This window comes from Leptodactylus fuscus, chromosome 5, assembly GCF_031893055.1.
Source record: "Leptodactylus fuscus isolate aLepFus1 chromosome 5, aLepFus1.hap2, whole genome shotgun sequence".
Taxonomy (NCBI): domain Eukaryota; kingdom Metazoa; phylum Chordata; class Amphibia; order Anura; family Leptodactylidae; genus Leptodactylus; species Leptodactylus fuscus.
Window position 1 is genome coordinate 192,742,832 of NC_134269.1, and position 27,594 is coordinate 192,770,425.

The 27,594-nt window shown below is 43.2% G+C and overlaps 1 protein-coding gene across 1 annotated transcript in view; it reads right to left on the reverse strand.

The window, feature by feature from the left end:
- Positions 1–27,594, reverse strand: part of LOC142204587 (E3 ubiquitin-protein ligase RNF213-like) — a 170,999-nt gene that overhangs the window by 97,776 nt on the left and 45,629 nt on the right. The window contains 9 exon segments of the mRNA XM_075275902.1: positions 75–1,176; positions 1,178–1,198; positions 10,602–10,766; positions 15,788–15,928; positions 17,266–17,483; positions 17,611–17,776; positions 21,531–21,593; positions 24,989–25,557; positions 27,095–27,232. Of these exon segments, the coding sequence (XP_075132003.1) occupies positions 75–1,176; positions 1,178–1,198; positions 10,602–10,766; positions 15,788–15,928; positions 17,266–17,483; positions 17,611–17,776; positions 21,531–21,593; positions 24,989–25,557; positions 27,095–27,232 (2,583 nt within the window).

Below are 27,594 nucleotides of genomic sequence, written 5' to 3' on the forward strand. Positions count from 1 at the left end.
CTCTTTGTAAATCGCTGCCTGTATTGGTAAGATATTACTGTTTGTGTAAACATTATCGTCTGAATCCTACTTACCCACTCCTGCACGTTCGGATGAGACAATGCCAGCACTAAGTCCATCCTGAAATACATGAGCAGCAGAAACAGCAGCAGGATTGACCGCAAAGTGAGTACGTAGATATCGCTGCAACTCATCGAGAGGCGTATGAGGAATCACGTGCACTTTATGCTGGCTGAAGACAGAGGGGATGTAGCAATGTTCTCGGTCAGAATTACATATAATCACTAGGTAGTAGTCACCATTGCTTCGTGTATGGAGCTGCTGGAATAGCTGCTCTGCTCTGTATGCTGTATCATAGTTCAGTTCATCTGCATAGATTAAACTGTAAATCTTCTTGCCATTGTAACCCAGTGTAAGACATCTCCTAAAAAACAAGGCAACTTCTTCAAATGAAGTCTGAGGCGTGCACAGCAACACTTCATCATAGGACGGCAGAGGCTCAGTAAAGCTGTGCATATAAATTGCCAGAGCACAGGACAAGATCTGGGGTGAGTGGCATAAAATCAGATTGGGACGACCTTCATGTAAACTTGGATGGAACTTGCGTGAAACCCATTTATTATTTTGCTTGGCTAAGGAGGCCAAGCACGGACCTAGAGTATCTAAATCTAAGCATCCGAGGAATAGAGAATTCATACATGCCATAGAATACTCCCAAACCTTCCTTAATGCACTGCTGCAGTCTGCAAATTTAAGGCCCTGGGTAAAAGAACCAGTAGAACCAGTGTTTGTACAACATGAGTTTCTTGTATCAATTTTTTGACACTCGGGCTTGATAAAGGACAACATTACGAGCGCCTCCTCACTGATATCTCTTCTCTGAAGTTGTTGACAAAGGAAAACCAACTGCTCTGCGGTGTAATAGTTTAGGTAGTAATGCTGAGTCCTCTTCTTGGTCATGAATTTTGTCCACTCTTCTAACAAATTCTCCATGGTTTTGCAGATATCTGGAAGCAGATTGGTAAGAGGTCCTTGTCCTTCCAGTTTGTCAATTCCATTAACATCAAATGTCATGCAAATACTAATCGGTTCATTGTCAGAACAGTAAATTTCAGCCTTCCAAGTTCTAAATAACATATTTCCAGCTAAATAGAGATCAATAAATGAGCTGGACAGGTCTCTGAACGTTGGAAAAAATCTGGTAAAAATAAGAGAGAATTTTGTTCAATAAATGTTAACAATTTATACAGTATATCATTTTAAAATACACACTCCCTATTTTTCAGTTCTGACTGGTAATGTTCCATGAAGATCTGAGATGAGACTAGAGAGGAAGTAAAGTACAAATCCTTCTACAAGGCTTCAGGTGCCAGGTGATGTTCCAAGCAAGTGACCCTGAGTAGAAACCAGCATAGAAACCTTAGGTTCAAGCTAAATGGAAGCTGGACAATAAGTAAGTACTTACAAAGACCCCGGATAAAACCCTTTAAAGGGGCTCTATCACTGGGAAAAGTCATTTTTAACTAATCACATCCATGCATAGCCTTTAGAAATGCTATTCCACACCTACCTTTAGTATGTAGATTGCCTCAGTGGTTTCTTAATAAGTCAGTTTTTATTCATATGCTAATGAGCTTATAGCCAGCACAGGAAGTTCCCAGCAGCACTCGTCTCTGCTTTTATCTCCTATGAGTATGTGCAAACAGGAAGCTGAGTCATCAGCAGCAGCAGCCAGTGCATATACTCCCATAGGAAACAATAGCAAAAAGGGTGCACGATGCATCGTGCACCAGTCTAATTAACATGTGAATAAAAACGGACTTATTCAGAAACCACTGAGGCAATTTACATACTAAAGGTAGGTGTGGAAAAGCCTTTCTAAAGGCTATGCAATTGTGTGATTAGTTAAAAATGACTTTTCCCAATGATAGAGCCCCTTTAAAGCCATATAAGATTTTAGTGTTATGCGGCAGGGACTCATATGTACGCAATAGGCAGATTTCAATTGGAACCGTTCTTTACTAAACACCAGTTTGTCTCAGAATGGAAAGAGATATCATTTCCCCACCTCTAGTGGGAAATCGGGCTAGGGAGCTAAGATTAAATCATATATCTCACGCGGGAGCCTCTTCATAAATCGGCCTTGCCCTGTACAACATTTCCGGGCAAAAAATAATTTTTCAAAAAAGGTCAGTTAGTGCTATTAATTAGAGATGAGCGAACACTAAAATGTTCGAGGTTCGAAATTCGATTCGAACAGCCGCTCACTGTTCGAGTGTTCGAATGGGTTTCGAACCCCATTATAGTCTATGGGGAACATATACTCGTTAAGGGGGAAACCCAAATTCGTGTCTGGAGGGTCACCAAGTCCACTATGACACCCCAGGAAATGATACCAACACCCTGGAATGACACTGGGACAGCAGGGGAAGCATGTCTGGGGGCATAAAAGTCACTTTATCTCATGGAAATCCCTGTCAGTTTGCAATTTTCGCAAGCTAACTTTTCCCCATAGAAATGCATTGGCCAGTGCTGATTGGCCAGAGTACGGAACTCGACCAATCAGCGCTGGCTCTGCTGGAGGAGGCGGAGTCTAAGATCGCTCCACACCAGTCTCCATTCAGGTCCGACCTTAGACTCCGCCTCCTCCGGCAGAGCCAGCGCTGATTGGCTGAAGGCTGGCCAATGCATTCCTATACGAATGCAGAGACTTAGCAGTGCTGAGCCAGTTCTGCTCAACTACACATCTGATGCACACTCGGCACTGCTACATCAGATGTAGCAATCTGATGTAGCAGAGCCGAGGGTGCACTAGAACCCCTGTGCAAACTCAGTTCACGCTAATAGAATGCATTGGCCAGCACTGATTGGCCAATGCATTCTATTAGCCCGATGAAGTAGAGCACACACATTCAGCTCTACTTCATCAGGCTAATAGAATGCATTGGCCAGCGCTGATTGGCCAGAGTACGGAACTCGACCAATCAGCGCTGGCTCTGCTGGAGGAGGCGGAGTCTAAGATCGCTCCACACCAGTCTCCATTCAGGTCCGACCTTAGACTCCGCCTCCTCCAGCAGAGCCAGCGCTGATTGGCCGAATTCCGTACTCTGGCCAATCAGTGCTGGCCAATGCATTCTATTGGCGTGATGAAGCAGTGCTGAATGTGTGTGTTTAGCTCAACTACACCGGTGGAGTAGTTGAGCTAAGCACACAGATTCAGCTCTGCTTCAATCAGCGCTGGCCAATGCATTCTATTAGCTTGATGAAGCAGAGTGTGCACAAGGGTTCAAGCGCACCCTCGGCTCTGATGTAGCAGAGCCGAGGGTGCACAAGGGTTCAAGCGCACCCTCGGCTCTGATGTAGCAGAGCCGAGGGTGCGCTTGAACCCTTGTGCAGCCTCGGCTCTGCTACATCAGAGCCGAGGGTGCGCTTGAACCCTTGTGCAGCCTCGGCTCTGCTACATCAGAGCCGAGGGTGCGCTTGAACCCTTGTGCACCCTCGGCTCTGCTACATCAGAGCCGAGGGTGCGCTTGAACCCTTGTGCACCCTCGGCTCTGCTACATCAGAGCCGAGGGTGCGCTTGAACCCTTGTGCACCCTCGGCTCTGCTACATCAGAGCCGAGGGTGCGCTTGATCCCTTGTGCACCCTCGGCTCTGCTACAACAGAGCCGAGGGTGCGCTTGAACCCTTGTGCACCCTCGGCTCTGCTACATCAGAGCCGAGGGTGCGCTTGAACCCTTGTGCAGCCTCGGCTCTGCTACATCAGAGCCGAGGGTGCGCTTGAACCCTTGTGCAGCCTCGGCTCTGCTACATCAGAGCCGAGGGTGCGCTTGAACCCTTGTGCACCCTCGGCTCTGCTACATCAGAGCCGAGGGTGCGCTTGAACCCTTGTGCACACCGGTGTAGTTGAGCTAAACACACACATTCAGCACTGCTTCATCACGCCAATAGAATGCATTGGCCAGCACTGATTGGCCAGAGTACGGAATTCGGCCAATCAGCGCTGGCTCTGCTGGAGGAGGCGGAGTCTAAGGTCGGACCTGAATGGAGACTGGTGTGGAGCGATCTTAAACTCCGCCTCCTCCAGCAGAGCCAGCGCTGATTGGTCGAGTTCTGTACTCTGGCCAATCAGCGCTGGCCAATGCATTCTATTAGCCCGATGAAGTAGAGCTGAATGTGTGTGCTTAGCACACACATTCAGCTCTACTTCATCGGGCTAATAGAATGCATTGGCCAATCAGCGCTGGCCAATGCATTCTATTAGCGTGAACTGAGTTTGCACAGGGGTTCTAGTGCACCCTCGGCTCTGCTACATCAGATTGCTACATCTGATGTAGCAGTGCCGAGTGTGCATCAGATGTGTAGTTGAGCAGAACTGGCTCAGCACTGCTAAGTCTCTGCATTCGCATAGGAATGCATTGGCCAGCCTTCAGCCAATCAGCGCTGGCTCTGCCAGAGGAGGCGGAGTCTAAGGTCGGACCTGAATGGAGACTGGTGTGGAGCGATCTTAGGATCTTAGACTCCGCCTCCTCCAGCAGAGCCAGCGCTGATTGGTCGAGTTCCGTACTCTGGCCAATCAGCACTGGCCAATGCATTTCTATGGGGAAAAGTTAGCTTGCGAAAATCGCAAACTGACAGGGATTTCCATGAGATAAAGTGACTTTTATGCCCCCAGACATGCTTCCCCTGCTGTCCCAGTGTCATTCCAGGGTGTTGGTATCATTTCCTGGGGTGTCATAGTGGACTTGGTGACCCTCCAGACACGAATTTGGGTTTCCCCCTTAACGAGTATATGTTCCCCATAGACTATAATGGGGTTCGAAACCCATTCGAACACTCGAACAGTGAGCGGCTGTTCGAATCGAATTTCGAACCTCGAACATTTTAGTGTTCGCTCATCTCTACTGACTACCTCTTTCACTCCCTCTCACACCTCTCTGTTTTTTTTTAGCTAGCCCTCACTCTACTAGCCTTTCCTAATTAACTCAACAATCCCCACTCCATCATACTTACCTGTCTACCAGGCAGGATCCTCTCAGCATTTGTGACATATCGTTTCCGGATACAGGGAAATTAAACGACCATGGAAAATCAGAAAATTTGCCTGGGGTGATCACATGACCACCCTGGCGATCTAGGTAATTATAGATTTTTGGCACTGTAAGTAATTTAGAAGTAAGTAATTTAGAAGGCAGGTAGGGGGGTAGGTGAGCGGTAGCTTAGAGTCTAAAGATTAATTTTATCCTGGACAACCCCTATAAAATCAGATGAAATGTTCAGTTTTTATTATCCGTTCTCCATCAACGTGTCATTAATTTTTCTATAGCTTTCTGGCTGAATGTCAGTTATTAACGTCCGTTTTGCAGCAGTTTTTAACAGTCAGTATAAAAAATGGATGAACTTCATTAGTCAATTTTTTTTGACCCAGCCACCATTTTAAATGTTAGTGAAACTGATACATCACCCAAAAACCAGTGGTTAAAAACTATCTAAAGGTCCATTCACATGGAGAAAAATGGTGAGGAATTTGGTTTGGAATTTCAGCGCTGAAGAAAAAGCCTCCCATTGACTTCAATGGGTTCCTTTTTCCACTAGCAGAAAAAGGAACCAAATGAAGTCAATGGGAGGCTTTTTTTTTCATCGCTGAAATTCCAAACCAAATTCCTCACCATTTTCCTCCATGTGAATGGACCCTTAGGCTACATTCAGTTGACTGAGGTGCAAAATGGCCATTTTTCACACCCATTTTGCACCTGAGGGGCAGCAGTTTTCATGGTTCCTTTGTAAATTACAGTGTATAGGGGGGATCTATGAAAACAGAAAAAAATAGGACATGACCTATACTTCAGTGATCCTTTACCGTTATTTTGACGGTCCTTTGTAATGTGAATAACCCCAATTCTCTGATAGTGAATTTAATGCTGCTGTCCAGAAGATTGCAAAAAATTAGGCGATGGAGCGCTAGTCCAACTTGAATCAATCTTTATTCCAAATAGGAATTAAGGCTGCTGTGTCCAATAAAAAAAAACATGGCCACTATTGACTGTCATGTATATCTAGGCTTATGGTAGTTGATTGTTTTCATTGTCACATTGATCAAGTTGAGTGCCGTACTGAAATTTCCCAGAAGAGCAATACACTCCTGTTGTACAATAATACAGGAGCAAGATGCACTGATAGGGATCTGAACAAGATCGATGGGCGTATTTATTGATGATGCAGCTGTGCATATGGACTAAAGGCAACGCCACCTGTAATCTGTGAATCTAATTTGCATATATCTTAAAACAGGTTTTTACAGGCATCTCGGTGGCTCATCAGCATTTGAAAGGTATAGTTGGAATTGTATTCCTGTACAATACCATACCAGTAGTTAACAGTGGCTGGGGGAGCTAATAGACTACCTTTAAAACATAGTGTAGAACACTGTCAGGGCTCCTAGGAACCGATCTATAAAACATAGTGTAGAACACTGTCAGGGCCCCTAGGAATATATCTATAAAACATAGTGTACAACACTGTCAGGACTCCTAGGAACCTATCTATAAAAGATAGTGTAGAACACTGTCAGGGCTCCTAGGAAGCTATCTATAAAACATAGTGTAGAACACTGTCAGGGCTCCTAGGAACCTATCTATAAAACATAGTGTAGAACACTGTCAGGGCTCCTAGGAACCTATCTATAAAACATAGTGTAGAATACTGTCAGGGCTCCTAGGAACCTATCTATAAAACACAGTGTAGAACACTGTCAGGGCTCCTAGGAACCTATCTATAAAACATAGTGTAGAACACTGTCAGGGCCCCTAGGAATATATCTATAAAACATAGTGTACAACACTGTCAGGACTCCTAGGAACCTATCTATAAAAAACAGTGTAGAACACTGTCAGGGCTCCTAGGAACCTATCTATAAAACATAGTGTAGAACACTGTCAGGGCCCCTAGGAATATATCTATAAAACATAGTGTAGAACACTGTCAGGGCTCCTAGGAACCTATCTATAAAACATAGTGTAGAACACTGTCAGGGCTCCTAGGAACCTATCTATATAACATAGTGTAGAATACTGTCAGGGCTCCTAGGAACCTATCTATAAAACATAGTGTAGAACACTGTCAGGGCTCCTAGGAACCTATCTATAAAACATAGTGTAGGACACTGTCAGAGCTCCTAGCAACCTATCTATAAAACATAGTGTAGAACACTGTCAGGGCTCCTAGGAACCTATCTATAAAACATAGTGTAGGACACTGTCAGGGCTCCTAGGAACCTATCTATAAAACATAGTGTAGAACACTGTCAGGGCTCCTAGGAACCTATCTATAAAACACAGTGTAGAACACTGTCAGGGCTCCTAGGAACCTATCTATAAAACACAGTGTAGAACACTGTCAGGGCTCCTAGGAACCTATCTATAAAACATAGTGTAGAACACTGTCAGGGCCCCTAGGAATATATCTATAAAACATAGTGTACAACACTGTCAGGACTCCTAGGAACCTATCTATAAAAGATAGTGTAGAACACTGTCAGGGCTCCTAGGAACCTATCTATAAAACATAGTGTAGAACACTGTCAGGGCTCCTAGGAACCTATCTATAAAACATAGTGTAGAATACTGTCAGGGCTCCTAGGAACCTATCTATAAAACATAGTGTAGAACACTGTCAGGGCTCCTAGGAACCTATCTATAAAACATAGTGTAGAATACTGTCAGGGCTCCTAGGAACCTATCTATAAAACACAGTGTAGAACACTGTCAGGGCTCCTAGGAACCTATGTATAAAACACAGTGTAGAACACTGTCAGGGCTCCTAGGAACTAATCTATAAAACATAGTGTATAACACTGTCAGGGCTCCTAGGAACCTATCTATAAAACACAGTGTAGAACACTGTCAGGGCTCCTAGGAACTAATCTATAAAACATAGTGTAGAACACTGTCATGGCTCTTAGAAACCTATCTATCCAACTTCAAGCTCTCTAAGGAAAATACAGCTGAAGTTATGTAACAGTGAAAGTGAAATTATTATACTCTTGGGTTTGAATAGACGAAGAACTGGGGAGGCCTAAAAAATGATAAGTCATACTCCCCTTCCACTATAACTTTTGAACCTACTCGCAGTGTCTGGTACACTCTCTCCACCTCCTCGGTGAAGCCTATTGCCCAGGGTCACCGCTGAGGTCTGTGACATGGGCATGCTGAGCGTCATGATGCTTGGTGTGCCCATGTGTCCGCTGATAGCCCATTCACAAACCTCAGCAGTGACCCCAGAAGCATGATGTCACAGGAGAGCTCTAAACACCCTGAGGAGGCCCAGAAGAGATAGCAGAAGGGGAGTATGAATGTTGTTTTATTTTTGTTTTTTTGTTTTGTCACCTCCATTGGACTTCCTGAGTATAATGAGAGACCCCAGATATTAATGGAATGGCCATTTTTGTTTGTCTAAAGTGATTTGCCATTTGTAATATTGTTCCAATCTGGTATGTGATGAACTAGCTCACCCATTTCTAGTTATAAATGTTTAATCATCTGTTGAAGTAGCCAAATGAGGGCTTGATTTTTGCAGGGTGATGGTAATTTTGAATTATATTATTTTGGCATGCCTAGAAGTTATTAACTACATTTTATTAACTGTTAAAAAAAAAAGCAATTCTGGAACTCATTTTTAGCAATTAAACTCTTTGTCATATAGCATAAGTAACATATTACCTTTATTCTATGTATTAGTACAATTAAAGCAATACATAATTTATATTGTTTTTTCATTGTGTTTTACTAATTTGTCAGGATAACTCCCATCTGTGAAAAAAAATAAATATTTGTTTTGCCTCACCATTTTCTGAGAAACCTAATATTTATTTATTTTACAATAGACCTGGCTGAGATCTTGTTATGTGTGCGGCAAGCTGTACTTTTGCACCATTATAAGATACATATGACTTTTTTAAAAAAATTTTTTAAGAAAGGATGTTTTTTGTTACATTTATTTATTTCTTTTTAGCTCCACTATATACTCATGTTTAGCATTTTACACTGCAATACTCAGTGTATAATGGCTGTCAGCATATGCGAATTGACATCCCTGCTGGAGATAGGATCATCAGTACAGGCACAAAGCAGATCAGGCTTTGACCAGGTCACTGACCAGGTTCAGGCTGCCACAGAAAAAGCATGCTCCCCTCTCCACTAAACCTACCTAGTGGGGCTGATGAGGTACCTCCAAGTGTGGAGAACCAAGGACAATATTATTGCTCCAAACCGCAGAGCCCACACTGCTTTAATATGCCGGTGGCAGGGCCAGGTAAGATTTCGGCATAGCTCCCTGTCACTCAAAGAAGGGAGACGGGAGAGAGGCCATCTTAGAACGGTGTGGAGCATAGCACTTTGGAGCAATGGCGCGGCCCTTGGTGCTCTAGAGTGTTCATTTGCATATTATGAAATAAACATCTTTTTTCCCCATAAAAATTCATGCCTTCTCTGGCGATGATACATTCAAGTGGGCCTGACCTATCTAACTGTGCTGTTAATATGCTTTACCCCGATGACAGATTTCCTTTAATAAGAGGGTTCCTGAAACTAACAAAGACTTATTCTGAGATTGTAGCCTGGTACCACACCCCTATTGCACAAAGTAGGGTGCAATGTACAAACATAACTATGGGCTGTTAGACAAACCATGAAAGGTAGTAACCTAATGGCCAGAGGTATTGTGGAAAGTACAGGGCAAATGTAACGTCTCTTCCTGTTCAGGTGTCTGTGCCATATTCCGCTCGCACGCTGCAGCATAGGAGCTGTATACAGTTTGATTCCTTACTTAGACTTTTTTGTTGCTCTGTGTGGACACTGCTCTATTACCTATCCTGAGTAATTGAATTTCCTCCACACCCATTTCCTGCACCTTGTTTCCCTCTGTCTATCAAATAGTTAAGTTTAGCCTTACCTGTGTGATTGACAGCCTCTCTACCAATCAAGTCTGGGGCAAGTCCAGGGCTTTCTATATACAGGTCATCAGCCCACACAGGTTTGATGGCTATTTTGACTCTGTCCTGGGACTTAGTCCTCACTAGCTTTTTAATTGCTCTTTCTATTGTATTACTGACCTCTGACCTTTGGTTTCCTTTGTTACTACTCTTTTGGATTGCAATTTTGTACTGCTTTGTCTCTTTGGCCTTGACCCTTGCTTGCTGACTTTTCTTTTGTATTGTTTTGTCCTGTCTTGTTCTGTGTGTCACTTATTTTTAGGAAGGGTTTTGCTACCCAGTTGCTCCTGTCATTAGGACAGTTGTTTAAATTTGGTAGGGACAGGGGTTGGGTCGAGTTTAGGGCTCGTTGTCTGTCTTCCCCTTCCTCCATTGTCCCAGCAGCAGCGCTTAGGGAATTGCATAACTAGCAATTCCCTTACAGCACATTTAGTGTATGCCCTTGGCCCAAATCCAGGAATGTTAAGAAAGTTACTGGGTCATAGTCATAAAGTCATAGTTGTATTCCAATTTTAAGACTTTTTTTAAACATTGCTTGACCAGCAGTTGTGAACAAGTTTTCTAAAAAGCTCTGCAGCTTTTGATGTTAATATTTATCTTTTTGTTATCTCACCTCTGAAAACTTGTCCACCTCCTCATTGCTCTGATCTCCTTTTGCAGACATAAGCATAAGTTTATTCAGTAATTCCTTCAACTCCTCTAGCGTGTAACCACGCTCATGTATGTTACTGTCTCCTTCTTGTTGGAGGTTCAGTTGTATCACATTATCAGGTGTAATCTGTACAATGATACAGTATCATGTGAGCAACGCGCATTGCAGTACCATAAGATGTATAATAATACAAAATACAAAACTGAACTGTGACATACAGATGTAACAAAGTTTAACACTGATAATACAATGTAGCTAATATCTTGTCACAGGGGATGAAATACCTATTAAATCCTGTGAGTCTGGCTCCAGGTTTGTGTAGGCCCTTGAGAAACAGAGCCTCAGTGGGCCTCTTTTGTGGGAACCCATGCAAACTGCAGCAAAAAAATAAATGGGTGTTTTTACAAAGGCGGACCTATTGAAGTGGACTGTAATACAGGCCATACCATCACAGTAGATAGAACCCGTTCAAACGTCAGAATGGAAAGAGGAATTTGAGGTGGACATCTGCCCCAGATTGCTCTTTATTTTCTACCCCTGGCTGACGGTGCAGAGCATCAGTATTATGTTGTGGCTTTCCACCGCTCAATAAGCCCAAATAAGGGGCCACACGGTGGCTCAGTGGTTAGCACTGCAGCCTTGCAGCGCTGGGTCCTGGTGTTCAAATCCCACCAAGGGCAAAAAACCATCTGCAAGGAGTTTGTATGTTCTCCCCGTGTTTGCATGGATTTCCATCCCATATTCCAAAAAGACATACTGATAGGGAAAAATGTACATTGTGAGCTCTATGTGGGGCTCACAATCTACATTTAAAAAAAAAATAAATAAAATAAGCCCAAGTAAATGATTGGGGAGTCTCAAACTGAAGCCTTGGAATCAGCTGCAGAATCGTTATGTTGACAAAAACATAAAAGATGTGAATTTTGGAAGGCGAGGAAGGAAAATATGAAAAAAAAAGTCACTGATTATCTTACAAAGTGCCCTGCATCCTTAAAGGGTTAAAATTCTGATCGGTTACATTATATCAGTGCAGACCCCATTCTGCACAGTACAGTGATATAACCCATGAACCAGCCCTGTGTAATACATTTATGGGCTAAGAGAATAGGAGCAAACATGGTGTTGGGCATGTGATACATGATGTGAAACACCCCCCCCCTCCCTCCCCTGGCATTTAGGAAACAATTAAATTACCTACATGTCTATGGTTGGCACACAGAACATATCCATAGGAAAACTCTATAGGAATAATGGTGGAAACAGATCTGTATTTATATGGCTGGCTGGCTCTCATTCCGTAGGTGATTTGTAGAGATGGACAAACTGATTCATTCCGAACCGTGTTCAACCCAGTAAAATTCTAAATTGATAAAACTGTCAGGTTTTTAACGAAACCGAATAATTGCCAATTAATCACAGATATGGGTGTCTGTGAGCCACTTTGATGTCTTGGTGTTGGTATTCTCTTGGAATAACTACCCTTCAGCTTTTGTTACCAGAAATGACTTGTCTATTGATTCTCGTCCTGATGTGATCTCTTGGAATACGACCTTTTGGCTTTTAATCGAATATAGTCACTTCTTAACAGACTACTTCCAGGACTTTACCTTCCTGATTGTCCTCTTGATCCAGATATCCTAGTAAGTGAACTGTGAGCTGTAGTTTTCATTAAATGGAGTGTTTATTTCCGATACGGTTTCTGGTGGTGATGACTCCTAAATTCAGCAAGTCCATCTGGCACTGTTGAAGGCGTTTGGGGGTCTAGGCCTATCTGGCACTGCTGTATTAGATTTAAATAGCTTGTTTTTCTGTTCAGTGTTAACACCCAGATTCTACTTTTGCTGTTATTAGCACATAGCACTTAACCATAACATTTGCTAATCTGGAAAATCTCAGTTTCTTAAAGGTTTTTTTTTTTTTTTTGGCACACCCAATAAACAGTGATGCACCCTGCTAATCTGAAAAAAAAAACTGCAAATAAATAAATAAGCTAATCAACTGAGTTCTAGTCTAATATTCATTGACCAGGTTACTCTTTTAGTGCTTTACTATTTTTCTTAAAATAGTTTTTTGTAAAAAATTAAAAAAAATTAAACATATACAGTATCAGAATTGTTGCCATTCAGCAAGATAATTAAACCATGTGCAGTTAAATTACTGGAAAAAACTGGACAGGAAAAAGGAGAAGGGGTAGCAATCACTTGTGCAAGTACTAACAATGAGAATGTGGGTGGCAACAGCAACACTACTTCTGTGTCAGGATTTGAACCTGTGACCTGCTGTCTTGCCTGGTGTCTCCTTGTTTCCTGAGCTATCCAGCTTGTTGAATATGGCCTGTTGGACTTCTGTGTGGAGCCTACTCCTGAGGCTCATCAGCTGCTTCTAATGATTGGAACCCGCCCTGTATTAACCTGATTAGGTTGCCTATATATAGGTGACTCTGACACTTCCTGTTGTGTTGGTATTGTGTTCTGAATATCCGAATACAGCCTGGACACCTAGGGGACCTCTCTGCTAGAGATCTTCTGTAGTTCCTCGGTACTTTACCTGCTGGCTGCAGGCTCACCGTAGCTCTATACAGCTCCTGAACTTCTACAGACTCATTTCTGTTACTTGCTCATCTGATCTTGTACTATACCTCAGCCTACCCGTGGGCTACCCACGTGCTGTCTCCAGCCTCCTCTGTATTACCAGACGACTGGACTCCTGATCCTGTGCCACTAGTATCGTGAAATTCTGGCTTTGGTGGCACCACCAGTAGCCACAGGATTGATGTACATCCTGAGAATGAACATGAAGTTTTTGATTACTTAGCTTGCTTATCTCAGTCACAGGCAATATTGCATCTGAGAGTGATGTGATCTTGTCAGGCTTTATTGACATAGATCCCTGGAAGTAATGTGGCTCCTGCTGAGAAAGCTATTTATCTTAGTCAGAACAGTTTTCTTTCTTTTTTTGATGTGCTGAATGAGAACAATCAACATTGTTTAAAAGTAGAGGAGAGGGGGCAACACGTTGGCTCAGTGGTTAGCACTGCAGCCTTGCAGCGCTGGAGTCCTGGGTTTAAATCCCGTCAGGAACAACATCTCCAAGGAGTTTGTATGTTCTCCCCGTGTTTGCATGGATTTCCTCCCATTCTATAAAGTTATTCTGAGAAGGAGAAAAAAATGTACATTGTGAACCCTATATGGGGGCTCACAATCTACATTAAAAAAAAAAAGAAAGAGGTGGAAGATGAAGACATGACTGTTGGTGGTGGTATTAATACTGGTAGTCGAGGAGCTAGGGGGAAATATGGATAGGAGATAACTTGCTTTCATGGAAAAAACCCTTTAAATACATGTAGATAAGAAAAGTATAAGATATCCTGGTCTCTACACAAACAACATAAATAATGAAAACTGGAATAGAACAACAATAGTAAAAAATAGAGATGAGCGAACAGCGAAATGTTCGAAGTTCGATTCGAGTAGCCGCTCAATACTCGACTGTTCGATCGAACATCAAATCCCATTATAGTCTATGGAGAATAAATACTTGTTTAGGGGGAACCAACTATTTGATTCAGGAGGGTCACCAAGTCCACTATGACACCCCAGGAAATGATTCCAACACCCTGGAATGCAACTGGGACAGCAGGGGAAGCATTTCTGGGGGCATACCCAAGTCACTGTATTATGTCAGGATCGCTGTCAGCTTGTGATATGCGGGAGCTGACTTTTTCCCATAGGAATACATTGACCAGCGTTGATTGCCAGAATGTCATACAGAGTACAGCATTCGGCCAATCAACGCTGGTTCTGCCAGAGGCTCGTCTGTGAGTAGGCAGAGTCTAATATCGGACCAGAATGGAGACTGCTGTGGACCGATCTTAGACTCCAGCAGAACCAGCATTGATTATCCGAATGCTGTACTCTGTATGGCATTCTGCCAATCAACGCTGGTCAATGCATTCCTATGCAGAGATGTAGCAGCGCTGGCCATGCGCTCAGCTCAGGTACACCGGAGATGCAGCTGAGCTGAGCACACGGCCAGCACTGCTACACCGGAGATGTGAACCCTGCTGCACACTCAGCTCTGCTGCAGTAGAGATGTGCTGAACCCTGCTGCACACTCAGCTCTGCTGCATCAGAGATGTAGCAGAGCTGAGTGTGTGCTGAACCCTGCTGCACACTCAGCCCTGCTGCACACTCAGCTCTGCTGCATCTCAGCAGAGCTGAGTGTACAGCAGGGTTCAGTGCACACTCAGCTCTGCTTCATCTCCGGTGTAGCAGTCCTGAGCGCACGGCCAGCACTGCTACATCTCGGCATAGGAATGCATTGACCAGCATTGATTGGCCGAATGCCATACAGAGTACAGCATTCGGCCAATCAACGCTGGTTCTGCCAGAGGAGGCGGAGTCTAAGATTGGTCCACAGCAGTCTCCATTCTGGTGTGATATTAGACTCCGCCTCCTCACAGACGAGCCTCCAGCAGAACCAGCGTTGATTGGCTGAATGCTGTACTCTGTATGGCATTCGGCCAATATACGCTGGTCAATGCATTCCTATGGGAAAAAGTCAGCTCATGCATATCGCAAGCTGACAGGGATCCCGACCAGATATGGCCCCCAAAGAGCTGGGTGAGTGACATTCCCACCTAAATAAAGGTAATCCCTAGCTAACCCTGCCAGTACACCTGTCCCTGTCCCACAATCACATAGTTCACAGTCTCATATGAACCAGATATTAAATCCACTGTTTGGATAAATTGGAGGTCACCTGAATTAGCCAGCCAATTACTTTTTCCGATTTTTTTCGATGCCTCTGTTGTCGTAGTTCCTGTCCCACCTCCCCTGCGCAGTTATTGGTGCAAAAAAAAACGCCAGGGAAGGTGGGAGGGGAATCAAATTTTTTGTGAGTTTTCCACATGGTGTTCGACTCGAATCGAACATCTCAAACAGTCTGATATCCAATCAAACATGTACTCGATCGAACGCTGTTCGCTCCTCTCTAGTAACAAACACACAGTTATCATCACATTAAAAAATAATAATTTCTTTTCAACACACTAAACAACTGCCATCGGCCAAATTACTAACTCAACTATATGGACAGCCGTGCAGCAGCATATGGTAGTGCCCTTCTATAGTGTTAAGAGTAACCACCTTTTTGTTGTCTTTGGGTGCTTGGATTATGTACATCCCCCGTTTGTTTATTGTAGTTACTAATGACAATGAAGACAATTCCACCGATCCATGACTTTCTTTTACAGTTTTCAACCACTGTATTTGACGTGCAGAGTCTCTCTAAGGAAAAAGAATAAAAAAATATGTAATTAGTTTTATATTTAAGGGAATCCCCTCCAAAATAAGTTCTCACTTATCTCCATAGGTGTCCGGCTGCTGGGACCTATAGTTGACAGCTAATATTTATACAACGTAACTTATTTAAAAATGTATATTCATGTTATTCATGTAAAGTAGCTCTGAAATGTCTAGAACGCAAAAAGTCACATCACTCACTGTCCACTGGTAGAGCTGTGAGCCAACACACTTGGAATTTATACTCACACCTGCTCCAAAGATATTACCTCTAGAAGGTGGATATGGCCGGTGACTCGCAGCATCATGACAGTGGTCAGGGAAAGCTTGAAACTCCAACTGCTGTCTCCTTTGTAAATAATATATCACTGGCAACAGATATCATCACTTATCTCTGCTGCCTGTATAGTGGTCATTATAAAAACTCTCACGGCACAGAGATCAGCATCATGGTGCTGTACTGTACTTTCCCCATTACTGTCATGAGGCTGGAGCGAAGACCCTTTAGTGGATCAACACTGTAATCCCGTCCTGCCGGTGGCATTTTTCAATTTCGTTTTCCATACTTTTTTATTTTTCCATTCGCAGAGCCATATGAGGGCTTAATGTTTGTGGGACAAACTGTTCTCTATAATGGCACCATTTATTATTCTATACAATGTACTGGGAAGCCGGAAAAAAATTCAGAATCAGTTGAGGAAAAAGTGTATTTGTTTGACTTTTTTATGGGCTTTGTTTTCACCCCATTCACTGTGCAATCAAAATGACATGTCATGTGTATTCTATGTTTTGGTATGATTTCGAGGATACCAAAATTATATAGTTTTATTTACATTTTAAATCCAAAACTGAGAAACTGAGTTTTTTTGCAGGTGGATTAAAAAATGCGTCCCATTCATTTCATTGGGGAAAAAAAACAACTATATGTAGAGAATATAGTTTCTTTCAAACTACAACATAGTTTGGGAAATATATTAAGACTGGCGTTACCTATGTAAGTCTTAAAGACTGGCATGAGGCACTCCTGAATTATTAAGAGGCCGGCGTCTCTTGATAAATCAGACACACACCAGTGTGCCGGAGTGGGAATCTACAACAGTCAGTATTCTGGCATGAGTTATATAAAAAAAATATCCCCTCCCAGCCCGGTCTCCGCAATGCTCCACCAACATTCACAGAAAGTGAAAACCAAGTCGTAGAATGGAAGATGTGGTGAATCTTTGAGGTGGCCTCAAATTATCATCCATCTACATCAGAAAACTGGCACAGATGGGTTGTTAAAGTCCCCCCCATTATTCTATAGATATATCTGAGACACTTACCAACTTTTTGGGGAGGTTTGGGTCATTTTTTAAAGCTCTCCACAGTTTTTGCAAACACGTCATCAATTTATCAAATCCAGAATGTGAATCCAGTTCATATAGTAAAGATGAATAACCCAAAACTGCATCATGGAAACAGGCAACACGATCCACATCCATGTCATTCTCACCAGCAGAGATGGAGGCCAGGTCAACAAATACTTTCAACTCATTGACATCTAAAATAAAATTGAAAATAATGTAGCTCAACAATGTAAAGTTCTCCGCAGTCAATCCTACTATTCAACTGTAAAATGAATGACTGACTATATTTTTGTATCATACAATTACAAAAGTGTTTCGTACTTTTCAAAGCTTCTTTCACCCAAAGGAAAAAGTCCTTCCTTAACAAAACTTCTTTAAGACATTCAATATGTTCATCTTTTATTTCCGACAGAAGTTTTCTTGTTTTCATCACTTCTTCATTTATGCAAGAAAGAGGCTTTTGTTTACAATTCTCAAAGTTATCAGCCTAAAATAACAACAACAAAAAATTAAAAAAAATAAAATTGAGCTAAAAGTTGACATCATATATAAATATATCATAGTGTAGAAATATTGAAGAGATCACCAAATATAAAATTGTTAATAGCATACATCCGTCACAGTGCTTCGTACTATTGTGTAGGTTACAGAATTAAAGTCAGTAACTATCAGCAGCTTCTGTTTATTGGTAATAAACATATCAGCAGATATTCTGGGAGGAAATGGAAAGAAAACCAGTGATGCCATAACACTATGTGTTAGGACAGTCCGGCAGCTGTGGCCAAGGGGACGGGTCGCAGTCCACTCCTTGGTTGTTGCGTTTTGCCAGCTGTCACATTTTCCTACTTGATACAGACCTGCTTAGCAGGGGTTAACTTCCCTTGCAGCAGCTGGGGGTTGTCGGTTGTCTAACTGACTAGGGTGTCAGCCAATGTGCACCCGGCGTGGGCAGCTGGGCTGGTTGGTTGGGACCGCCATTTCCCTATTTAAGGAGCCAGGTAACTCTGCCCGCTGCCCTAGTATCATTCCAGATCCTCATGTCTGTTGTGTGTGAATGGGTGCCAGTGTGATTACTCTTTAGCTGGCCTTAGCTAGAATCTACCCTTCAGATAGAATCACACTGTTAGTTGGGAAGTAAGCTGCCTTGTTCTGCTTGTACTGGTAACACACACTGTGTACTGGTCTCTGTCTAGTTCAGAGCTTCTGACTAGACTGTCTTGTTTGTTGTAGCGGCTGCTCTGAGCTGCACAGGCCTTCTCTGTGAATTAACAGAGTGGTGTAGTGACACTAACTGCCAGACCTTGTTCACACCAGGGTGTTCCTGCAGTTCAGGGCCCAGTTGGACTCCGCAGGGTTTTTATTTATTAGTTTTATTTAATAACCCTGCTGACCATAACACTATGTTACTGCAATATCACTGGACCATTCTTTTAAAAAACAAAAATTGACACACATAGAAAAAAAATATTTTTTTGTGAGTACTAATAAAGAAATTAAATTTCAAAATCTGGAGAACCTCTTAAGTGACTTTAAAGGGGCTCTATCATTGGGCAAAGTCATTTTTAGATAAGCCCATCCTTGCATAGCCTTTAGAAAGGCAATTCCACACCTACCTTTTGTATGTAAATTGCCTCAATAGATTTTTAATAGGTCCGTTTTTATGCATATACTAATTAGCTTCCACCATGCACCGGAAGGGTCTCTGTGCACTGTCTGCTCTATGTGTATGTACAGCAGAGATGAGTCATCAGCACAGCAGCCTCTGCTATACATAGATAGAGCAGACGGTGCACACAGACACTTCCGGTGCACGGTGGAAGCTAATTAGTATATACATAAAAACGGACTTATTCAAAATCTACTGAGGCGACTTACGTACAAAAGGTAGGTGTGAAATAACCTTTCTAAAGGCTATACAAGGATGGGCTTATCTAAAAATGACTTTTCCCAGTGATTAGAGTTCCTTTAAGGCTAAGGCCCCAAGTTTAGATGTAGAAAAACTATTTTACAACACCGCAGCAAAATATCCATCATGTCTAAAGAGCGTATATTGTCAGGGTTTCAAAAATTTATTGCAAATTACCTCTCTTGTTTCCACCACATCTGAGCTTGACGTTAGAATGCATGAAAAACCAAAACAACCTTTGTCATCAAAGGAAAAAATTTTCACATCAAATATTCTTCAAACAAAAAAGTAATCTGTGCACAATAGAGATGGGCAAAGCTCTCAAGATTCATTTCAATTTTGGATGGCTCAGGTCCAAGATTTATTTTGGATCAAACAAGTGGTGCATGGTATGTGTTTTAAACATTTATTTTTGATTCGTCACATTTTTGACACTTTTTGTTTCTGTTTGTTTTTGGGCAGTGTTTAGTATATCCAGATAGATTCCAGACAGGGCACACGCTTACTAGGGCGGTGACTTTGGGTAGGATTTAGGGTATTGCTAGTCCTCTTCCTTTACAATTAGGGTCTAGGCGTCTCCTCTATACAGCTTTCTTCAATCCCTTTTTCTCCTTTATTGTGTCGTTCCTGCAGCCTAGTCTGGGCTCATCCCTATCCATATATTCTTGCACTCATTTGGCGCCTCTTCCCATCGGACACGATAAGACCCACTGGTTTTATTTTTAGGACCGCCGTGTCCTGTTATATACATACTATATTTTGGGAGGACTGTGAGTGTATATGCAATTTTTCTAATACCTGACCCTGCTGGGACGCATATTGTTGTTGTTAATGTTTATAGTACATGTTTTTTATCCTTGATTATTAAAGGTTATGTTTTAGATGCCATTTTGTTCTTCTTGGATTGTTGTCAAACAAGACTGGTACAATAACTTTTATTACAGAAGTGTTGTATCAGTATCTGACTTGGATGCTGTAGTCATTGAATATGTCAGTTGACCAAATGGCACGTTGGCTTTCCATTTTCTATAGTATAAGCTCTGGTAATCAAGAAAACGGTAAAAATCTACAGAAGTGAAAAAGGTTTTAGTCCGTATGTGGCCATGTTCTCCAATTAGCTCCAAATCCAAAAATTTAATGGCATTGTGTTGGATTTACCACTAAGTGAAGTATCCCACCGGTTACGGTTTAGGTGGGATGTAAAATCAGAAAAGGACTCATGGAATTCCATATAAACAGGAGATTGCCAATATACTATGGCTATGGCTATGGCCTGTAAATATGTTTGTCTCCAAATGTACCACAGTTCTGGAGACAGCTCTTGGAGTCAAAACTGAACACATTACATTCAAGAATAAATTTAATGCTGCTAATAATAAAAGTTTTCTGCAAGTATGGCATTAGATGGTCAGATGTTAGTGTTCGAAAAATGGCTACCAATTCCTTCTGGGGGGAAATATTACTAGATAGAGATGCTACATGCCCATAAATTTGTTGATTTCCACTCAACAGCAAGAAAATCTTCTAAAGTCCTTGAGATATGATGGCAACGTCACAACATATTTTTGTAAGTGGGTATCAATATAGTGTGAAAGGTTTTATGTAAGTGAGTGGACCCCAGATGTGATGGGTCAACCAGGTGGGTTTATCGGATCTTGTGAGCAGAGGGAGGGAGCGTTCCTCCCCGCTTGCACTGTACAGCGCGATAGGCGTTGCTGTGGAGAAGGACATACCTGACAGACTGTCAAAAACATCCTTCTGACTGTGAAGCGCTACGGTACCGGGACCAATTCAGCACACTGTCAGCTTTCCAGTAGTTTATGGAACTGCCTGTGCCCAATCTGATGAAAGGTCTCCTTTAAAAAAGATTTTTTACTAGCAATACTGTCTTTAAAAGTATATAGCAGAACAGATATGCTCCCTCATTCCTATCTATGATATAAATTACAGACCCTTCCCTATACCCACTATTACTGTAATGTCTCATGTTCAAGCTCAAATAGCGTATATGACTTCAGCAATATTAGGTGTCCAACTACCACTGTCTATTGGCTAAAAAGCTGTCAGCTAATGTCACGTGGTGCTAGAACGTCTCACACAGCCAATACTAGTTCATCTGAGATGAATTGGAATTTGTTTGGTTTCATTAAAAACCAAACAATTTCAAATATTTGGGTCAAATCTGGTTTGTGATGAATCAGCTTACCCATCTCTAGTACACAACCAAATGGTCATAAACTGATTTCTCACCTATTGGTAGATAAAAATTCATTCATTTTGTCATGCAAATAAACATTAAAAACTATTTTATACAGTCATACTAAAAAGAACTTACAAATTCCAGCAGTGTTGTCAAGATCTGAAAATTTCCAGAGAGTTTTAATAAAGTTTTTACTTCCTCTATGACTAGAGATGAGCGAACACTAAAATGTTCGAGGTTCGAAATTCGATTCGAACAGCCGCTCACTGTTCGAGTGTTCGAATGGGTTTCGAACCCCATTATAGTCTATGGGGAACATAAACTCGTTAAGGGGGAAACCCAAATTCGTGTCTGGAGGGTCACCAAGTCCACTATGACACCCCAGGAAATGATACCAACACCCTGGAATGACACTGGGACAGCAGGGGAAGCATGTCTGGGGGCATAAAAGTCACTTTATTTCATGGAAATCCCTGTCAGTTTGCGATTTTCGCAAGCTAACTTTTCCCCATAGAAATGCATTAGCCAGTGCTGATTGGCCAGAGTACGGAATTCGGCCAATCAGCGCTGGCTCTGCTGGAGGAGGCGGAGTCTAAGGTCGGACCTGAATGGAGACTGGTGTGGAGCGATCTTAGACTCCGCCTCCTCCAGCAGAGCCAGCGCTGATTGGCCGAATTCCGTACTCTGGCCAATCAGCGCTGGCCAATGCATTCTATTAGCCCGATGAAGTAGAGCTGAATGTGTGTGCTAAGCACACACATTCAGCACTGCTTCATCACGCCAATACAATGCATTAGCCAGTGCTGATTGGCCAGAGTACGGAATTCGGCCAATCAGCGCTGGCTCTGCTGGAGGAGGCGGAGTCTAAGATCGCTCCACACCAGTCTCCATTCAGGTCCGACCTTAGACTCCGTCTCCTCCGGCAGAGCCAGCGCTGATTGGCCGAAGGCTGGCCAATGCATTCCTATGCGAATGCAGACTTAGCAGTGCTGAGTCAGTTTTGCTCAACTACACATCTGATGCACACTCGGCACTGCTACATCAGATGTAGCAATCTGATGTAGCAGAGCCGAGGGTGCACTAGAACCCCTGTGCAAACTCAGTTCACGCTAATAGAATGCATTGGCCAGCGCTGATTGGCCAATGCATTCTATTAGCCCGATGAAGTAGAGCTGAATGTGTGTGCTAAGCACACTCATTCAGCACTGCTTCATCACGCCAATACAATGCATTAGCCAGTGCTGATTGGCCAGAGTACGGAATTCGGCCAATCAGCGCTGGCCAATGCATTCTATTAGCCCGATGAAGTAGAGCTGAATGTGTGTGCTAAGCACACACATTCAGCACTGCTTCATCACGCCAATACAATGCATTAGCCAGTGCTGATTGGCCAGAGTACGGAATTCGGCCAATCAGCGCTGGCTGTGCTGGAGGAGGCGGAGTCTAAGGTCGGACCTGAATGGAGACTGGTGTGGAGCGATCTTAGACTCCGCCTCCTCCAGCAGAGCCAGCGCTGATTGGCCGAATTCCGTACTCTGGCCAATCAGCACTGGCTAATGCATTGTATTGGCGTGATGAAGCAGTGCTGAATGTGTGTGCTTAGCACACACATTCAGCTCTACTTCATCGGGCTAATAGAATGCATTGGCCAGCGCTGATTGGCCGAATTCCGTACTCTGGCCAATCAGCACTGGCTAATGCATTGTATTGGCGTGATGAAGCAGTGCTGAATGAGTGTGCTTAGCACACACATTCAGCTCTACTTCATCGGGCTAATAGAATGCATTGGCCAATCAGTGCTGGCCAATGCATTCTATTAGCTTGATGAAGCAGAGTGTGCACAAGGGTTCAAGCGCACCCTCGGCTCTGATGTAGCAGAGCCGAGGCTGCACAAGGGTTCAAGCGCACCCTCGGCTCTGATGTAGGAGAGCCGAGGGTGCACTTGAACCCTTGTGCACCCTCAGCTCTGCTACATCAGAGCCGAGGGTGCGCTTGAACCCTTGTGCACACTCTGCTTCATCAAGCTAATAGAATGCATTGGCCAGCGCTGATTGGCCAATGTATTCTATTAGCCTGATGAAGTAGAGCTGAATGTGTGTGCTAAGCACACACATTCAGCTCTACTTCATCGGGCTAATAGAATGCATTGGCCAGCGCTGATTGGCCAGAGTACGGAACTCGACCAATCAGCGCTGGCTCTGCTGGAGGAGGCGGAGTCTAAGATCGCTCCACACCAGTCTCCATTCAGGTCCGACCTTAGACTCTGCCTCCTCCAGCAGAGCCAGCGCTGATTGGCCGAATTCCGTACTCTGGCCAATCAGCACTGGCTAATGCATTGTATTGGCGTGATGAAGCAGTGCTGAATGTGTGTGCTTAGCACACACATTCAGCTCTACTTCATCGGGCTAATAGAATGCATTGGCCAATCAGCGCTGGCCAATGCATTCTATTAGCGTGAACTGAGTTTGCACAGGGGTTCTAGTGCACCCTCGGCTCTGCTACATCAGATTGCTACATCTGATGTAGCAGTGCCGAGTGTGCATCAGATGTGTAGTTGAGCAAAACTGACTCAGCACTGCTAAGTCTCTGCATTCGCATAGGAATGCATTGGCCAGCCTTCGGCCAATCAGCGCTGGCTCTGCCGGAGGAGGCGGAGTCTAAGGTCGGACCTGAATGGAGACTGGTGTGGAGCGATCTTAGACTCCGCCTCCTCCAGCAGAGCCAGCGCTGATTGGTCGAGTTCCGTACTCTGGCCAATCAGCGCTGGCCAATGCATTCTATTAGCCCGATGAAGTAGAGCTGAATGTGTGTGCTTAGCACACACATTCAGCTCTACTTCATCAGGCTAATAGAATACATTGGCCAATCAGCGCTGGCCAATGCATTCTATTAGCTTGATGAAGCAGAGTGTGCACAAGGGTTCAAGCGCACCCTCGGCTCTGATGTAGCAGAGCCGAGGCTGCACAAGGGTTCAAGCGCACCCTCGGCTCTGATGTAGGAGAGCCGAGGGTGCACTTGAACCCTTGTGCAGCCTCTGCTCTGCTACATCAGAGCCGAGGGTGCGCTTGAACCCTTGTGCACACTCTGCTTCATCAAGCTAATAGAATGCATTGGCCAGCACTGATTGGCCAGAGTACGGAATTCGGCCAATCAGCGCTGGCCAATGCATCCCTATGGGAAAAAGTTTATCTCACAAAAATCACAATTACACACCCGATAGAGCCCCAAAAAGTTATTTTTAATAACATTCCCCCCTAAATAAAGGTTATCCCTAGCTATCCCTGCCTGTACAGCTATCCCTGTCTCATAGTCACAAAGTTCACATTCTCATATGACCCGGATTTGAAATCCACTATTCGTCTAAAATGGAGGTCACCTGTTTTCGGCAGCCAATGACTTTTTCCAATTTTTTTCAATGCCCCCGGTGTCGTAGTTCCTGTCCCACCTCCCCTGCGCTGTTATTGGTGCAAAAAAGGCGCCAGGGAAGGTGGGAGGGGAATCGAATTTTGGCGCACTTTACCACGTGGTGTTCGATTCGATTCGAACATGGCGAACACCCTGATATCCGATCGAACATGTGTTCGATAGAACACTGTTCGCTCATCTCTATCTATGACCTTTGCTGAATTGAAAGCTACGTCCAGCTGGTGGTACTGCTCAACCTGCTGCACACGCTGAGCGATCCATTCACCACCATCATTACATCCCAAGTGAAGGAGGATTCTAAATTCATCTTTTAACTGTTTATATTTGTTTTTGAAATCTTTCAAAAATTTGTCAACAATTTCAAATGTGATTTTCACGGTTTTCAAATCCTTGTAAAAGGTTTTGCACTGTGTGATGCAGGGAGTGAAGACTTGATCCCTTAATACTTCTAAAGTTATTGTACAATCTTCTTTATTTCGGTTTAGGATACTGTCTGAATATTCAAAGCTGTCTGCAAAATAATTTTCTTGTTGTTCTTTCCAGCAAGTAATAAAAACATGACTGTTTCTGTAAATGTGTACATGGTAAGCCATGTCCATCACATCAGTTGAACAGCTAGGGGCGTATGTAGAAATTCCTTGGATATTTTTCCCGTGAATTTTTACAGACATTAAATCGTTTAGTTTTTGGGGTCCAAGCTTTTGTGAATATTTCCTTTGAACTTCAGAAACATTTACTGCAAATAAAAGGAATAGAAAACATTGACTTAATAGATAAAACTCATCTCACTATAATGTAATTGTAATGTATGCTGAGAATTGATATACTTGGAAATAAGTTTTGCATTACTTACATAGCACCAATATATTCTACAGCGTTTTACAGACATTGTGGTCACAGTCCCACATAGGGCTCACAATCTCCCCATCAGTATATCTTTGGAGTATGGAAGGAAATGTGTACTGCTGTTAGGATCGGATTTCGCAGGATTCCGTCCCGGCGTACAGCGCCACCTGCGGGTCAATCCGACTCTCGTCCTCGACCTCATGCAGTGAGGCGACTGGAGTCTAAGTCCAGTTTTTCCCCTACTGAGCATGCCCAGACATTTTGGAGCTGCTCAGAGGCTAAGTCCCATTTTCGCCCTGCTGAGCTTGCTCTAACTTTTTGGAGCCGCTCAGAAGCTAAGTCCCGTTTTGGTCATACTCAGCATGACCGGTGAGGTCATGGCCACCGCCCTGTTGGGTGGGGACTTGCTTTTATATGGTGTGAGACAACGCCCGCCGGATGCTCACACTTTGACTGGAAATTGGTTAACGACAGTAGTTCAGGGCTGGGATCCAGTAGTCAGGCAGGTTGCCAGACTAGGCCTCTGTGTGGGGGATACCTCTGTCTATCTGGGACTGTTAGTAAGGACCAGTAATTCCTGAACTGTCAGCTCTACACTAGGGCTTGGAACAGTGGTCTCTATTCCAGCCTGTGGCGCTGCCAGCAGGTTTGGTCTCTGAGTTAGCCTATTTAAACTGTCTATTTCCTTTGTAACTCCTGGTTGTTTGAGGGGTCTTTTTGTGTTGCTGACCAAAGGTGACATTTAACCCTTGGCAGCTTGAACCACACTAAGGCCTCTGCCAGTGAAGTTAACTGGTAGTCTGCATTCAAACATACGGCCAACCCTCCTGGGCACAGGACTCTTTCCCATAGAAACTGATTTCCAGATTCCAGCAACTATTTCTGGTCTGTAATTGTAAAAATTCACCTTCCATGTATTTATTATGTAATTTTTTTTGTATTTTAGATTGAAGTCTTAACATTTTCCAAAAAAATATGGCGTTAATATGCAGTACATTGGGATTAGGGTGTAAAAATGTCCCCGATTTGCCACAGTTCAAGCTGGATGAAAAGTATGGTGCATCTTCAGACTGTTTACTCTAAATTTATTGCACTTTTTAGTTCGCTTACCTAGGCTAGAATTTTGCATCAAAATTTTGGCCCAAATTGTGAGATCTTAAGAAAGCTCTCTTTTTTGGGGGGGAAGTTTGACCCCTTCAAATCTAAATTGGTGGCTCAGTGTTGTACTAAGTGTTGAAAAACTTACACTTTGATTTAGCCTGTAGATATAGGGTCCGCCATAGCCCTATGTCATCTCTCTTCTGACCTGCCACATACTTTACACAGTGTTTTTTTTCAGTGAATTGAAGGTCAGGACTCTCTCCCTATGAGGGTCTTGATATCACTTCTGACTTCTAAAGCAACTATCAGAATTTAAGAATCAGTACCTTTTAGATTAGTTTTCTGGATCATTTGGAGGAGACTGCCCATCCATGCATACTCTTCCTTTAAAATTTTTAATTCTTTCTCCCTCCACGCCATAACTTCAGTGATGTACATGACGACGTTGCCTCTTGTTCCTTCTTCTACAAAACAAAGATCAGTTAGTTATATGGAGCTGCCATCAACGTTTCACGTGCTAGTTTCGATCTTCTGCGCCCCAAAGTGGAGATGCATCTAATGAAGATATGTGCACCTCTAATAATTAGGCATATCTTCTGTCCTCCATTCAACAGAAACTGAAATCTATGCCATGTATGCAAGAGCTGGCATATATTTGAGCTAAAATTTACTCCAAATTAGATGGTAAATTATAATGAATCTGCAGCGCCACAAGAATACCACACCCCTCCTGCTAAGCCCCACTCGACACTCCCATTTATCAAAAATGATGTGGTATGCAAAACATCAAATTTTGCCAAAGCTGTGTCTTTCACACCAGAAATTG